The sequence below is a fragment of the Athene noctua genome, chromosome 7, assembly GCF_965140245.1.
Source record: "Athene noctua chromosome 7, bAthNoc1.hap1.1, whole genome shotgun sequence".
NCBI lineage: Eukaryota > Metazoa > Chordata > Aves > Strigiformes > Strigidae > Athene > Athene noctua.
The window spans coordinates 24670128-24687690 of NC_134043.1; the positions used below are offsets into that span (position 1 = coordinate 24670128).

Sequence of the window (17563 nt, forward strand, 5' to 3'; positions counted from 1 at the left end):
GGTGATTAGACCAGGTTGCAAATGACCTGTTTCTAGATTTTCATTTAACCAAAGCAAGGGAAGCAAGTATTCATTTTTCCTCCTCTTTGCCAGATAAAGCGGTATATGACTACACAAAGTGATGACAAAAATTTTAAAAATCCTTTATGACAAAAAAAAATTAAAATTAATTTTAAATTTTTAAAATGGAATTTTCACATATGCAATGAAAATGAGCAAAACACAGCTGTTGTCCTCTTTCTCAACTGCAGTTTAACGGAGGGGTGGGAAATACCCCTCCAGTGAAAGCACAGTTAGCCTACTGTTTAAGAAAAGTTTCAAAACCTCTAAAATAATTTCTTAGTGTTGCTGCAAGTGTAAAAATGTAGACCTCAGAAAGGTAAAAAGATGACAAGTGCCACCTTGTGGGCATTTAACAAACACAGAATTTAGCGTTGCTTTCCATTTCCAGCGGGGTGTCTGACTCCAGACAACAGGCTGCAGCCAACGTTCAGCATTTCTGGGAACAGCATCTTCACTTCCCGAGAAAAGCCAGACACGATGGGCACTGCCACCTGACATGGCTGTGGGGGTTAGATGTAGGTACAACACCACTCAGGCTGCCAGCTGTCTGTAACGCTCTGATTTACATCACTACAAGAGTTACAATAGCTCTATAGACTCACAGATATCCTGAAATTTCTGGTTTACACACTAGACAACCTGTAACTTAAAACACTGTCAAAATCAAATACGCCTCTGTATCTATTTCAAAGAAAAACAGCCTGACAATTTTATTTTTTTTTAAACTCAATGTGGCAAAACTGACTGTGGCTGGCTGCGGTGCCAAAGTGCTGGATCAATGAGTTAGGTAGTTTCCCATCTTCCCTAAGGGTTATTTAAAAGATCTCTTGCAAACTAATTTTCTAAGTTCAAAATTGACAGAAATATGCGGATGAATCACATCTTTTAGATTTGACAGATAATTTGTAAAAGTATCTTCTGTATCAGTACAGCAAAGTCTTGGAGAAATTCAGAAAAACATCAGGTAACACAAGCTTGAACACTGTTATCAAATGTCCCTGGTTTAAATCCAGACTGGTTTTCACTGGAGATGCTGTTTTCATCATGGTCAGTGAAGTTTGTTTGGAAACTAGGAAAAATACCTGTTGAGGTTATTGCTCTTACACTGCTCTCATTCCAACCATGGCAAGGGATAATACAGGAGAAAACCTTTACCTTTCTGTTTCCTTTCCTACTTTTTGTTTCTACAAACCCTTCTTTGTCTCCTGTTTTAAAAGTCTGCCTGAACAGAAACTGAGCTCATTTCCTGGCACTTGTTTTACTTCTTCCAAACATTAATACTACCAACAGGGGCACATCAGTTTTACCATAACTTCAAGCCAGTGACAAATGTTACAGCCATAGCCTCAAGGCATTCACAAAAATGTTTCTGTCTTGATTTTGCCAACATATCCAACAGGGAATATTGATTAGAGCTCAATTACACAAATATTCTGAGCAGTCCCCCTAATAATGAAAAAGAATAATATGATACGGTATAAAAGTGTCTTCTAGCTGTAAATTAATCTTCTTCCCTGAATAAGAAGTCTGTCCAGTCACAGTTGAGTGGAAGAGACCTTCAATAAAGGATGAACTTCCAGGTACTTTTGAAATACAATCTCTCCATCCATTGCATAACACCCTAATCTGCTAAATAGGGAGGCATGTTTTATCACTGTTTGCTTGGTTGGTTTGATTTTTTTTTTTTCACACACAGCACCAAGATAATGAACACACATTCACTTTCCTGCTTGAAAATCCACTTTTGAATAGAGCGTTGTGGTTTTACCAAAAGCCAAACCATAACAGAAGAGTACAACACTGACCCTGCTTCCCTATCTATTGGTAAAAATCTGCTGAGAACTTGTTCTCCCTTGCATTTTAGATCAAGATAGCTACTGTGAATTCATTAGCCTCCTGGGTGAAAAAGAAAACAAACCAAAACCACCCATCAGCAGCCCAGGCAAAAATCAGTCACCTGGAAAAAATTAGGAGTGGATCTGATTTCTGACTGCTGTTATAACTGGCCTCAAGACAGACTCACATGTTCCAAAGCATGTGTCTCTCTGGCTGTGTCAGATGGTCTAATAGATGCTGTTTTGTTGCCCCTCCTTCCCCAAACTTGACCCATTTAAATTCTTAGACCATCAGAGTTAGAACAAACCTACTACTATTCTTATTACAAACAGATTTTTAATTTTCTAAAACAGTCGTCAATAACACACGCCATTGCTCATGCAAAAATATGGCTTGTATTTACGTCCTTATTTCCACAACAGATGCAATACATCAACACTCATGGTTGGAAGGAGGAGGACAAACTACTGAGTAAAGTACCCTTGCCTGGGTACCATTTTTTAAAGCGTCATGAAGGAAAACTGCTAAAAAATACTATTGGCAGGGTCAGAGAAAGGGAAATAGACACTATGTGGTGGGATGCCTTTTCTCGAATTGGAATTAAGTTCTTACTCCAAAAGTCATTCTCCAGTTGCTGTGAGCTTTTCCTCAATTTGAAAGCTGCCAAGTGTCATTCCTTACCTCTTCCTGTTCTTGTATTAAACATCCAAGAGGCCTCCAATGGCACAAAGTAGGATGCTCTAGGTAGAAAAGCCAAGAACTTCACATTCCCTTTTGGCTATTTGTGGCTCATTATTATAACTGCAGTTAAAGAACTACGACAAAAGATATTTACGCACCGGTCTCTCCCCCTTTTATAGCATTAAATCCATCTTTTTCGTAACTCTTTTCCTCCTCAGCAGGTTCATCTGCTGCACTAGCCAGGAACCAGAGAAAGGAGAGGGAGCAGGTGTGAGGTCCAGTCTGTGGAGAAGCTGTGCTCTGGGTTCACTCCTGCACCACCCAGTGCATTGTGGGGCTGGAGCAACAGCCAAAAATGTCATCTCAAAGGTGGTTTAGCAGCTCTGCAAGCACAGAGAGGTTTTTCTGCACGGCCTCCTCATTTGTCCTCAGTTCCCTCTGCATTTGGGAGGATGAAAACAGAGCAGGGGAGCTGGGAGCAGGCTGCTGGAAGGAGAGCTGAACATTAAAGGTTTGTCGCTGACCAGCGAGAACAGAAGAGCTGGCCAGAAAGCTCGATATGATTGATGCTCAGAGACAACCTCCAAGTCCTTTTCTGGGTAACTCCATACAATTCTTCTCCCCTCCAGGAAATTAATTCAGATGGTTTTCTTGTCTCTGTTTTGATGTTCTCTTTTTTTCTCACTAATTAGAAAAAAGGCAAATTGGTCTACAAATAATGGAAACTTGGGTTTATTACCTCTCACTTTATCACGGGACCATGTTAAACAGGAGGTTTTCAACAATTATTAGCTGTGTTTCTGGGATTTTTGATGCATCCTTACTGGAACTGAGATCCCATGGGAATGTCCACAAGCAAAAAGCAGACTGTTTCACAGAATGAGGAACATTTGCTGGAGAGAGAAGCAGAGGCCCACGTAGATGAGATCATCCTACAGATCAAAGATCAGTATCTCTATTCCCAAGTCTTGCCAAACCAATAACTCCCCAATGCTGCCTCTCTGGATAACAGCTCTTTTGGTGTCTTTAGCTTCACTTTGACTTTATAAAAAGAACCCTACCGTGGCAACTGGCAGCACAGGAAGACACACTCAGACAGACACATGGAAAGCTACAGAATGTGACAGATGAAAAACCTAGTTTACAGCTTTAAAATGGTCCTGGCCTACCTATGTGGCTGGATGGGAACTGCCAGAAGACAGGATGCTACAAGAAATTGTCTGATTGTGATAAAAAGGATTTTTGCAAAGAAATAAGGGCAAATGCTAATACAGCTCTGAGACATGGCAAGCCCTGCCCATGGCGGCTCTTGCACAGCAATGGGAGAAGGAAGATGCCTTCCAAAAAAAGCAGAGGTTTTACATTTAAGAGTCATGACTAATAGCAAGGGTACCCCATCAACAAAATATTTAATAGGCAGAAAAAAGCTCTTACTGCTTCTCACAGACCTTTCTACTAAGCAGAAAAAAATGCCACCAAGCTTAGCAGCTGAGCTAGCCAGTGTGAGCTCTCCCTCAGACCTCGGAGTCTGTGACTCGCTCATCTCAGAGGTTGCTTGGAGGCATTCGCCCCCTCCCGAGTTACGGTCCCAGGAGTGTAGCATGCCCTGTCCCACCCCAGGGCTTGCCATGCTTCAGGGCAGCAGCAACACAGGGGCTACAACTCACCTCTTGCAAATTCTGAACCTGCAGAAGAGCCAGGTAGGACAAAATTATCATCTTGCTTTGGTCTGATGCAGTTGGAGGTAGATAACTTCTTGGGGGGTATCTTCTTATACAGCGCAGTTTCAATACAAGCTAAGGAAAAGAGATGCTCCACCGTGTTACTGAGGAGCTTGCTGCTCTGCCACTGAGAAGGGGCAGGCGAGGGTGCTGGGAGGGGGCTGTGACCACAGCTTGCTTTGACACCATGTGGAAGTGGGCTGATACGCAGTGCAGCCAGGAGTTCCCCGAGAACCACAATAAAGCAACAGCACCACTGGAAATGCTGTGATAAGTTTCCCCTCCTCTTTTTTTGGGGGGGTTGGTAATTGTCCTTCACATACTTACAAATATTTACCTTGTTATACTACAAATATTATTTCTCAATAAAAAAGTACCTTTACCATGTAAATTCTGGCATTGAAATAATATGCAACACACAGTTTCTGAATGTCTTCTCAACAGGAAGAAGAATCACTATTTTATTTTGAAATACTTCTCTGCTTCCATTAAACCACTGAAGACTTTTTCAATACTTTCAAGTCCCGTTTATAAATATACTATTTGAAAAACCTGAAGAGGAAATCAGCAAAATTAATTGCTGTGTGAAAATCATGCTTCCTTTATTGGAAAGATATACCCATGTGTTCATGTTCAGAGTAAAGCAGAGGTGAGGAAGAGCTACATCCGGTTTGGTTTGGGGCGCTTTTTTTAAATGAAAAATGATCCAACATTGCACTGAAGCATTATGTCCAGATTCATATGGAAACCATAAAGCACAGACAAAAAAGTATGGAAGACTGGCCCTACCAAATAATTATCAGCAACTTTTATAGTCTGCTCTGGATTGTATACTTATCAGATCCTAATTCAGCACTGAGGAGGACTGGCTTGTACCCTGCTAACACAAGAGCAAGGAACGGTTAGGTCCTGCACTAAAGCACTGAGTTTGTTTTTTAGAACTATATTATTACTCCATTTTTCACAGTTCCCCATTTACTCTGAATGAGGAGTAATCCCATACCTCCTCTTCCATTGCTGCAGCAGTACTCAAAGACATGATGCTCTATTGTACTTGCTATATAATTTAAATGGCTGCAGTTGTGGCTCTGCTAGCCATGGTTGCACACCACCACGCGGTGGGCAAAACAATTCCAGTATTTAGGAAACAGTGTTTTACATCTGGAGTGGGAATTTCCCACAAGCAAGCTGTTCCAGGACATTCACTTTCTGATCAGAGTCAGAAACTATGTTTTTATTTGAGATTCCTGAATGGCAAAGCTACCTATAAGCAGCTGCTCTTGCAATGAAGGAAGCAGGAAGGAGACAGAGATGGGGAGCAGAAGCGCAGTGAAGAGGGAACCACCACCTCCCATCAGTACCAGAAACATGCATCCCCAACCACACGATGTATTCAGCAGGGGCAGATCCTACACTTGCAGTAAAGATGGATGTGACTGTGGGCTTACTCACAGAGGTGGCCAAGACCACAAGCACAGCTACCTGCTGTGAGCAGCGAGGTCTAGCTTGCAACTTTGACAGTGGTCAGCAACCAGAGGATGCAGTTTTCCTAATGTGTTCTCCCAGGGACTTTGGTCATGTGAAAAGCCAGAGCATGTTATCGCATCCTATCAGCATTAAACAAAATTTTAACCAGAAACTCTAAACAGCTCTGACAGTTACAGCAGCTCCAGGTCTCTCCACAACACTTATAACAGAGCTGATTGCAAAAGACAAAAATATATTTGGGGACTCATGTATCAAAATACTTCACGGAAAACAGACTCCCACAGGAATAAATAGAATTTTATGAGCACATTTTCCAGAAACTATGACATCACTTCAGAAATACAACCTTTCTCATTCAGACAAAGGATGAACAGATATTTTGAGTGCTGGAAATGTCAGGCGTCAATCAACTTTCACATTCTCAGAGGCTGTTGTACACATGGCAAATAATCCAGGCTTCCCAGCCAGGTGTGATCTACCCTCCTCCTCCTCCTGACTGGAACCGGGACATCGACCTACTACTCCGACATGCAGCTAAATCCTTGGGAACAGCGTGGAGAACTGCAGGCACTCTTCCCAGTGTCTTCTTGGGTCTGGCCCGTGAGGACGCTCAAGGCCCAGATGCCATGCAATTACAAAGTCCTAGTAATATTGTTAAATGCTTTGGAACACTAAATATTTCACTGGCTTTAAATGAAACTTTTCCTTGTTTCAAGACAGACTCGAAAAGGCAAAATCTATAGGCCATTTAATCTTCTGCCATCATTTATAAAGACATGCAAGGCAAACAGAATCCACCTGACTGAAATGACAACCAAATCAGCTTATGATTTTACAAGGGAGCAGGAAGCATTTCATATTCTTTTAATAACTACAAGGACTGCTCTTGGGCCAGGTCTTGGGTCTGTTTTGTTTCTTTTCATCTGAAGACACGTTTCTGCAGAACTGTACGATCTCTGTCCACAAGGTGGGGCAGCTTAATAGCCTGAGATGCAGATGCTAAGCCCCAGATTCAGAAAAAGGAAAAAGAATCATCTAACAATACCAATTGATGTTAGACTGCACAGAACAGTTACCTATGTCTGTGCCCTTGGAGGATCCTAATTAGCATGTTTTTCTTTGGCAAAAATAACATAGTCTTCCAAAAGGCTCGTAGTAGGTTTATGCTTTGAGTTTAGTGATTAAAGTAGTACTGAAGTCATAGCTATGGTACTGCCATTGTACATAAACACGTTCTTTTCTTGACACCAAGACATGCTTTCTATCACATGGAAATATTTTAGTACATCTAAAAGAACAGTTAAGAACTCTTGGAGAGAATTAGTAAGAGAATAAAGTCCCCAAACCTAACAAGGCAGAAAGGATCAGCTGAGTCCAAAAGAAATAGAAGAAAACCCAGATTTACACCAGAAACATTGGTCCTTGGCTGATGTGAAGTGTGCATCAGCAAAGCCTGGGAACTCTTCCTGGAGCCTCAAATCCAGAGTATATTTCATTTCAACACTGTTGGATGAGATTCTGTGCTACTAAGTCTGTCTCCATTTCATAGTGGGTCACTTGATGCTAAGGAGAAAAAGGATGCATTTGTTCAATGGTGTGCCTAAGCTGATGATGTCACAAGAGAACCTTTCTGGAGAAAATGCCAAAACCTTGTCTTAATTCACTACTTATGCACACGACTGGACCTGCCCTTTCCAGCTTCAGCAACAATCCTCAAATCTCTAATTTCTTAAGATTCTTATACAATATTAATAATTAATAGAAAACACAATTTTATACCAACCACTGCATGAAACACACTTTAAGCGCTAAGCTGAGAAGCCATGACTGAAATTTTTCATCCTTGTTTATAAGTATTAGTGTCACCTCTGATATTTTAATCAATTGATACCAATTTACTAGTTAATAGATCCATCTTCCTTTCCCAGTTCCTATGGAGGTTCTCCTTTCGATTCTTTGAGATTGCATTGCCAGCAAAACCTTTTCAAGGTTGCTCTCCTTATTTGTTTCATTAGGTTCTCTAAATTAGGTAAGGTTAGCAAGAAAATAATCTTACCTAGCCAGAAAATCTTATGATTCTCAGCACTTGGACACTTTCCCTCTCCGATACATGAATGGGAGTTGGAAGATCCTAGTTTCTCTCTAATATTGTTCCTATTTTTAACAAATCACCTTCATTTTTAAATCTTGTCAAAAAACCACCATTGTATTAATGTCTCTAAACTGTTTTGTCTAATTAGACTATTTGAAGTTGCTATTGTGATTAGATGTTGAATTCCTTAAATCTCCTTTAAAATTAGCCTGTGTCAGTCAGTACTGAATGAAGCGCGAGTATTTTAAGCAAGGGAGAAACACTTCAAGAGTGTTTCAACAGTTACTGTAACCAGTTTAAAAAGATCACTCCGAATTCCCTGCTTAACTGGTGAAAAAGATTTAGCATAGGCAGAGCAATGTGGGGTATGTATTCACTTCGAAAACCACTTCAAGAGTGTAAGATGAGCAGTGATACTCTTCACGCATTTTTTTTTGGCCTAGAAGCGTTAGTGATAGGTACTGTTCCTATAGCATTCCATATTTATGTTCCCTGTAGAGACAAAAGCCCTACTATAAATGCCACAATTCCATGAACAAACTTCCATTACCTACTTCAGTTAAGGACCAGATGCAAAGGACACTTTTCTGGCACAAACTGCCTCTTCTGTCAAGGGGCTGTGCCTGTAAGCTTTTACCACCACAGCTAGCCACAAGCTTTAAGCATAGTTCACGGCCACATATGAAAACACAGAGGAGAACAACTTGAATTGTGTGTGATCTGTTTACTTCCGGTTCTTGAAAGGCTCTGCACATAAGAAATAAGCAGGTTAATTTTCGAGTATTTCCTATCCTGCAGAGAATCTGCAAGCATTACCTGTTGTGAGCCACTTTTTAGAGGAACATGTACTGTAAGCTAACCAAGTACTCTAAAATTTAAAAGCCTTCCCTAAGCAAGCAAAACATTTATTTAGAGAACAATGAATTTACTTCATTGCTCTCTTTACAACTGTCACATTAGAAAATATGTGCTTGTACCAACATAAGCACACCCTACCTTTCGAAGCAGCCACGAGATGGTAAGTACAGTTTGCATGGAAAACAGTAATCACAGATTAACAGAATTTAAAACAGTCATTTGTTAATTAGCATTTCAAGTATAGAAGAACTTACTTCAGAAGGTTTGCTTCATACCCGTAGAAGTAAATAGATTCATAGAAAATTACTTCTGTGCAGTATGACACCAGAGCTTGCAGCTGTGAAAAGGAATTCTGTTAAGTCGGCAAATTAATATTTGTGTGCTCTTTCAACAATGTATGGACACCTGAAATGGAGGTATAACTGGTTTCTTTGTCCCTACCCTTCCTGCCTGTAGCAGCATATCACTTGGTTCTTTTCATCTGATATTTTCCCTATAAATTTCTCTAAAAACTGCCCTTGTTCATCATCTCCTTAAATAACCATATCTGTCATGCTGACTACAGCTCTGTCTCTAATCCCATTCATCTGCAGCCACTCATCAGAGTGCAAGCACTTCAAAGATTAAAAGAGAATTGCTTCACTTCTCATTTCTTAACCACCAATATTCAGAAGAGTGAGTTTTCATCCATTGGCAGGCTCTGAGTAAGAAAGCGAGAGCATGAATAACTAATGACAAATATGTCCATGAAGATCTCTCATGGCCGTTTTGAAATGTCTTCCTTTGTTCACACAAGAGAGTTGATGAGCAAACAAATGAACAGAAAGGGAATTCGTAAAACATAAGGACAACTCATAAGCACTAAAACATAACATAAAGCTATTTTTCTTTCTAAGTACAGTGCTGACTTTCTTTAAACACTTCTCAGGATCTTCAAAGACACAAGGAAACAGCAGTAGCAATGGGATAACTTAACACTTATCCTCCTTTTTCCTCTACATTGTTTGTTATCTTTCCCATATTTGAGTCATCCAAGTGGAAAGACAGCACACACCTCAGCCCTGTCACCGCAAGATCTCACAGCTTAGGCTATTAACAGATGGGGTCTAGGAAGTCCAGCCACAGAAACAAACTGTCTGCTCTTCCTGCCTCCACGAGGCTGCTATCCCTCACAGGGATTCAGCAGAGCAGAACCAGTGGGCATCCTTTAGTTGCTTCTCTGCTAAACCATGCAAGTGGCTTCAGCCCAGCTCCAGAACAGCTGGGCACAAAGCCACTGGACTTTGTGCTGAAATGGCAGAGGACATCAGCTTATATGCCATTCCAGCTGGTGCAGCAGGCAGAAAGAAATGGTTAAAGAGAGGCTACACCAGTAATCACCACAATCTTTTGTAAGGGAACATGGATCTACTGCAAGATGAACAGTAGCATTGGAATGGGACATGTATTCAAGGGTTTTTTGTACACACTGGGCATGAAAGCCTGCACTGTTTTGTAGACAAAGACATTTTTAAAATCCCTGCCAACTCTTGGTAGGCAATTCACAAATATGGATATCAAATTAATCACATCTATTATTTGCAACAAACAACAGGATCGGGCAGCATTTTTTTTCACTTCTCGGATATACTGTCTTCCAGTATTCTGCTGATGTGGCCCAGTGCAGGATCTGCCTTTCTCTGTTAGATCAAAACAGCACTCAAAGTGCTTGGCCACTAGAACACAGACTCAATATACTGGTGAAAGCCTACTTCTACTAGTATCACAAAAAGCCATGTCACATACCGGTGACCACCTATGGTGACAACAGGCCGTTTCTGCCCCCGTAACTTTGTGTAACTATGAACCCTGTTGGGATGACATTTTGCCTACGGTGGCCAAGGTGGTTGATAGGTAACATGAGGTCTGTTTTCAGCCAACAACTTCCATGCTCTCCCATCTCCGATTGCTTCCAAAAGGGGCTGCTCTGTCTCGTAACCCACACCACACGGACTCATCAGCTTTACCACTGCACTGTGGGAACACGGGCAGCTCCCTACCACCTTCCATACAGCCAACAGTCAGCACAGGACACCTTGGAAGGTCATGACTAGGAGAATATGACAAGATGATGAAAAAAAAAGTAAAAATAACTAAGACTGAAAAAGTGAAGGGTCTTAGCATTTTCCTCCTTTGTGCGTTAATGTTGCATCATCATCTGGACAATAAACTGTAACTGAAAAGGAATAATAAATCAGGAGACACATATAGCCCAAGGGTAACAGCCTTTTTCTGTAGCAGACAAATGCTGCTGATCCACCAGAAGCTCTTTCCTCCAACCAACTTTCCAAAGAGTGTCAGGATGCAACCTCAAAGGTACAAACTGCAGTTAGTGCTCCAGCGGTTATGTTGTGCTGCTCTGCAGACAGCGGCAAAGGGCAACTGCCAACAGGAACGGGAAACTCCCAGCCACTCTGCCAAGTAGAAAAAATAAAGCATACCTGACCTTTCAACTGCCTCATAACCTCACGTCCATTTTAATCCATAATCCACAATGTCACCCTGTTCTCCAGTCCTGTCCCCTTTTTAGTACAGTCTTTGGACTATGCACTGAAATAGCCATAAAACAGTATCAAGAGCATGGAGAAAGAATGTTATGACATTTCCCATTCCTCTTCTCTCTCTTGCTGTGCTCACACACATACACACAATAATTGAAAGGGAATCTGGCAAACTTGGTGGGTCTTCCCCCCAAGCTGACATGGCAATTTATCTCAAGTTTTACACGCTTTGTAGCACATCCTAATAGAAGCTGCCCTAGAACATATGAAATTTGGTTCAGTGTGATATACCATTATGGTTTAGGAAAAAAATATGCAACGTTGAGCCTAGAATTTATGTGAGTGAGCAAACCAAAGCAAACACCTCCCTCAGGACCTGTTTGCTCAGGACAGTTTTACTGGTGTAAGACAGGTGTGAATTTAAAATAGTACAATTACAGCTGCTTAATCCCTCAAAACAGATACATTAGTTCAGCCACATTTATTCTGCCTTTCCCCACATTTTCTGATGTTGCTTTGGTAGGGGTTTACATTGAAACAAATTAAAAAACACTCTTTCATAAGTTATATTTTTAATGAGCTACTATGGGTCAGCTGTGGCGCAGTAGCTGAAAATGCAACTATCCACAGGCAACCAAAATTCAAGATAAAGCCTGAACGCTGTTCCTGAAGTCCAAAGCAAGCATGTGGTGGTCCATCTTTGTTATACGCTAAGAGACAAAGTATGGCAAGCTACCTCAGCTCAAGAAGACACACAGCAACACACTAAGCTGTGCTAACTCAACCGTAAATTAATCACAACCTCATCTGCAAACATACTGCACATTTTCTGCATTTACACAACTTCTACTCACACTCTTGCATTCATAGTTTAAGATGCACTCTAAAGCTTTTACATCTATGAAAGGCACCACATTCATTTGTTGACACACATTAGCCTTATTTGTTGCACTATTTTATTGTCACTTTTACTGTCATGCTTAAAAGGGTGAAATCTTGAGGTTTTACCCTTAGCAAGATATTGTTTAAAACCTACACACAGCTGGGTGCCCCACTCTATCTTCTCTTTGCTCATTATCTTTTACATGTATCAATGTCATTTACTCTAACAACAGATGTGACAGCACACAAAAACATCTAATTCAATTTACTTTGTAATGCAAATTTATATTAATAGAAAAACATCATTAAGTAGATAAAATACATGTGAATTAAAAAAGAATCATGTAAGCTTTAAAAACAGGTACCTGACTTAGGAATGCCACTTTATTTAAAAGCTGAAATTAAAATATTCTTAATTTTTGCAGTCAAATATTTTAATGACTACTCACCATGGAAAAAGCGCGTATTTCAATAGCCTAATAATTTGATTTCTGGTTAAGGACAACTACAGTATTTACCTCAAGTGCCTGTGTAACAACCTACACCTTTTCTTGACAAGATGAAGTTACGATGATACAATGCAATATGGACAATAGACTGTTCTACAAAAGCCCATCTGCCATTTGAGCTCTCTCTGTGCTCACTTGTGCTTCTAGAGCTTGTTAAGTTCAAGAGCTCGATACCCACCCTGCAACTGGCAACCTGTGGGGCCCCCCGTACCTGCGCTGACCCCTCCAGCAGTCCAGGGGCTTGTGTGAATTCAGGAACAAGATCGGGCCTATAATGACAGGGATGGTTTGCGCCGCTGTGAACAATGATTTACTGCTTTCTGCATCCTGGAAAAACTCAGGAAGGAAATATAAGTGACAGCGCTGTAGCTAATCCAATACCGTGTGGATTTTATCTACAGGGAACTATCTTGCAACACACGCTAAACTTGTTTTTTAGATGGAGCTTAATATCAAACAAAAACATAACAGGTGTCAAATATTAAGAAAACCTCTGAAACCATTTTTATTCTTTTAAGAAACTGTACCAGCCCAAGTATCATGAGATGAATGAAAACAAGTCATCTGTTTATGCAGGAAGTAAAACCCACAGTCTAAATACTAGGAATAAACTTCATTTCATCACTTAGACCTATTCACTGGAAATAATTTCTGGTGCATGAGCTTCTTACAAGTATTCTGATTATCCTGTTAATTCTGTACCGACGTTAGTCACGCTAATTTCTGCTTTCCTTTGCATTGTTGCGTTTACCTAATGTTGCTAGAAGCAGTCTGCAGTTGGTTTGGTGTTTTGTTTTGTTTTGTTTTTCCCACTGTAAAATTAAGCGTATTAAGCATAAGCAAGCTTAATAACCTTACTTAAGGGAACCCACATGTTCAACAGTTAAAACTACAGTTTTCACAGGCTGGTTCGCACTACGCTGTCTCCGGCCGTGAAGCCGACCACAGCAGCACTCGCAGGCTCCCGACCCGTCCTTTCACGGACCCGTGACATCAAACACAATTACAGACACGCATCTGATCGTTACGGGCAATTAAGCCCCGTAGCCCGCCGCTCCCGGGAGAGCGGGGGTCCCTCGTTAGCCGGCCCGTGGCTTCGCCGCGCCGCTCCTCGGCGACCGGGGGGCTTGTAACTTTTGTGCGTTCATCGCGCCCCGCGGCCGCCTCGCAGCCCGAGCCCACGCCGCGCCCGGCACCGGGGGCCGCCCCCGGGGCGCCGTCGCCTCCGCGGCCACCCCCGGGCGCGGGGCGGCGCGGCGGGCCCCGGCCTGCGGCAGCCCTCCGGGCCGGCGCCCACGCCCAGGCGCTGCCGCGCGGCAGACAATGGGGGCCGGCAGCCCCGCGCCCGCCGGGCTGAGGCGGCGGTTACTCACCGAACAAGGTCAGAGCCATCGCGGCGGCGGCGGGGCGGGCCCGGGGGGCGGCGGGGGCTGGCCGGGCGGCGCGGGGCTGGCATTGGCGCGGCGGCTGGCGCATCAGCGGCGGGGCGCGCCTGCAACACAAGTTGGGCGCGGGGCTGTCAGGGCGCCCCGCGGCACCGGCGGCCGCGGCCACCGCTCGCTGCCGCGGGGCGGGGCGGCCGCAGCCCGCGGCGGCGGGAGGGCAGGGCCCCGGGGAGCGGAGTGGGGCGGGGGGGGGAACGGACGGAGGCGGCAGCTGGGGACGCGCGGCAGCAGCGGGGAGCTCCCCGCTCCCGCCCCTCCCGCACCCCCCCCCCGCCCGCGCTCACGCTGCGGCCCGCCGCCTCGGGGAGCCATCTTGCGCCGCCACACGACCCGCCTTCCTCCCGCCGCAGCCGGCGGGACGGTTCCCATGGCAACGCGGCCGGCCCGCCGGGGCACAAAGGGAAGCGCCGTCCCCTTCTGCGGGGCGGCCCCGGCCCCCTCCGCTCACACGGACGCGGCACCGGCCCCCTCCGCTCACACGGACGCGGCACCGGCCGCGCCCGGTTCGTCCCTCGGCGCCCGCCGGGGCCGTCCCGGACGACTCCTGTCCTCTGAGGAGCTGCTCTGGGGGGGCAGCGGCCCGGCAGGGTCGGCCTCTGCCTCTCCAGCCTCGGAGGGCTGCGCCTGCCTCGTACAGGAGAAGAGCCAACGCTCGTGTGAGGAACATGACTTTTTAAAAGCGGGATTAAAATTTCCTCGTAAATGACGGCAAGCATGAAGAGAGCAAAACTGTGGAACTCTCAAAATGTTTCGGTGTGAGAAATTTCAGCCAGCCCAGCTGCTGTCACTTTTCGCTGTCCAGGGCTGTAAATTTCAGCGCTAAAAGCATTTAATGGAAGTGACAGCATCATGCCTGCTGTAACTCGTTTATACAGTTTGCATTTTTAACCTGAAAACAGATTCTTAGAACACAGGTTAGTACTCGGCCGATCTTCCCTACCATATGTAGGAGAATCCAACCCACCTCGTTTAGCAATACAGTAGTTTCTCACTTGCAAGTATTACTTCACCTTTCAGATGCAAGCTGTGCGTGCTGAGAGTTGAAATCCAGCCTGAGCACGATCGACACAAATCGTTTACTCAATCTATTACAGCTGTGCAAATCCACAACCTTCAGCAGAGGCTTTTTGGAGATGTCAGCCAGGGCAGGCAGATGGTGCAGGTGTTTTTATGGGCGTCATCCAGCCTGTCCCACCTTCGCTTGGGGCACCATGGTGGCTACCAGAGTGGCCGTGCGGTGGGAGGCATGTGTTCAAGACGAGGTTTTTGCCATAGGACAGTCTGAAGGACGAAGAGCACGTACATAGGCTGCGTCTACAGCTGCAGCAATTAGTGGTTCCAGTGGTGTGAATGCAGCTCAGGGTCAGCAAGGACATAAAATACATTTTCTTGCAGCAGGGCACCTAAAACATAAAGGTCTGTCTGAAAATGGGGTGGTTGTTGTCGGTTGTTGCCCACGGGATTTCACACTCTGAACTCTACCTAGTCTTTTTGTGGACAACAGAAGGGAAAGATTGTGTGGGGAAGTTTTCAATAGCTTTAAATCTTGTTTAATACAACAAGAAAAACATGGGGTTCTGTTATGCCTGTCAGATATTTCAGAACTTAGGTTTTTATGTTGATATATTTTGCTTATTGTGCAAAGTTAAAAAAATAAACATATTATCCCTGAGTGATCGTTTCCTCCGTTTTATTCCTTTGCAAATGATGGTCCTGATTTTACAAAACATTTTAATTTTGCATGTATGAAGTGCAAAGGTTTATTGAACAGCTGGGACTACTGAGAAATAATATTTTTAATTGCAGGGCTAAAAGAAGGTTAAAAATAGATGAAAAATGGTTTGAAATAAAGCAACAAAAAAAGTCCCTGCCTTTCTGCCTGCATGATTTGACCTTTGTGTGCACAGAGAGTTTTGCTTTGCTTTTTGGAAATAAGTTTATCTTCATAGAGGTGTTTTTTTTTTTTCTCTAATATTTCCTGGACTTAAATACCAAGCTTTCACTCCAATTTCCTTCAATTAAATAGCCAGCTTTTACTCTTCCACTGCTCCAAAATCTTTATTGCTATCTACTGAACTGCATGTTTACATTAGAAATGTTTTCCTGTCCAGAGAGAATAACGCTGCTTTTCATAATAGGTGTTATCACTATTAGAGTTGTTAAAATCAGTCTGAGTAATTTGATTAGTCATTTCAGTTGGCTAACAATGCCTTTGCTGTTAATGCAGTTATGGCTAAAACCTAGAGAAGTTTGTCGGTTATTTCACAGTTAGTTACTAGAGCCGTATTTCACTGTGCCAGGAAGAGGTCTGCAGCTGATGTGAGTTTTCAAAGCCAATTTTGCTCAATCATTGTTTCTGATTAGATTATTTGCTCGGATGTTTTGGTCCAGGGCTCCAGCAGCCTGTAGAGAGCAGCAGCAGTTTTGGGAAGGACTTCACAGGGAGGCTCATAGCCAGAGCTCTCAACAGACCCTCGCAGGTGTTGGCACAAGAAGGGTGTGGGCGTAGCAAGGAGAGTGGCCGTACGCAGTGCATACCATCTTACCCGACGATGGCAGCTCTGGCTTTTACAAAGGCTGGTAGCCTTGACACAGCAGGAAGAAATCAAAGGTGCAAATCAGGAAAAAAAAAATTAGCCCAGAGTTCACTAGGTGAAGATTCCTCCTCCCACACCCAGCTTTTTGAATAGACCTGAAATCCTCAGGGTGATTTCTGTTGAACAACATTATCTTAAAATTACATAATGCCTTATCAGGCCAGCACATCTGAGCACACCAGCAATAACAATAATTTAACTACAACTCTGGGAATTTCGTTAGCAGAGAGCTGGAGCTTACCAAGCACTAACGCTCCGTCGTCTTGCGCCGGGGTGAGGGAGGAAACACGGCTGCTGGGGAGCAGCTCACAGAAAGCCCCAGCTGGGCCCTGTTCAGCCCGAGGGGCTGTTCTTTCAGAGACACCCCAGCTTCAGCTTGCATGTTTGCTTTTCTGCAGGGGAGAGCACAGAAGAGGACCCCGTTTTTCACAACCTTGATTTAAATGGCAGCAAGGATGAGCTTGGTGTGGTGTCTTGTTCCCCTGGATCTTTAGCCCTTGAAGAGCTCTCCTTTTCAAAACTGGTTTGTAAGCATCACATTCCATAGAAAAAGCACTATTACACTTGCTACCTGGTAGGAATATTTGGGGGTGTATTTACAAGGATGTACCTCAAGAATAAAGTCTCCAGAAGAGAAATGTATACATAACATGCTATTTTCTGGCCTGCTCGTTGTCCTTCAGTAGGTTTCTTGCTTCATCTCCCAAGCCTCGAGGCTCCTTCAGTACTCCAGCCAGTTACTACTACTAAATTCTTCACCAGAAAATTCATTACTGGCATTTGGGATTGGTGTTTAGGTTTTTTTTTATTTTGGCCTCTCTCCTTTTGCCCCCTCACCCTTAGTGCTGAAC

The 17563-nt window shown here is 43.6% G+C and overlaps 1 protein-coding gene across 1 annotated transcript in view; it reads right to left on the minus strand.

Annotated features, from left to right (window-relative positions):
* CHN1 (chimerin 1) overlaps window positions 1–14129 on the minus strand; it is a 103425-nt gene extending 89296 nt beyond the window's left edge. The window contains exon 1 of the mRNA XM_074910453.1: window positions 14044–14129. Within this exon, the coding sequence (XP_074766554.1) occupies window positions 14044–14062 (19 nt within the window). The 5' untranslated portion in view covers window positions 14063–14129. The remainder of the gene's footprint in view (window positions 1–14043) is intronic.
* Window positions 14130–17563: the final 3434 nt, after the last annotated feature.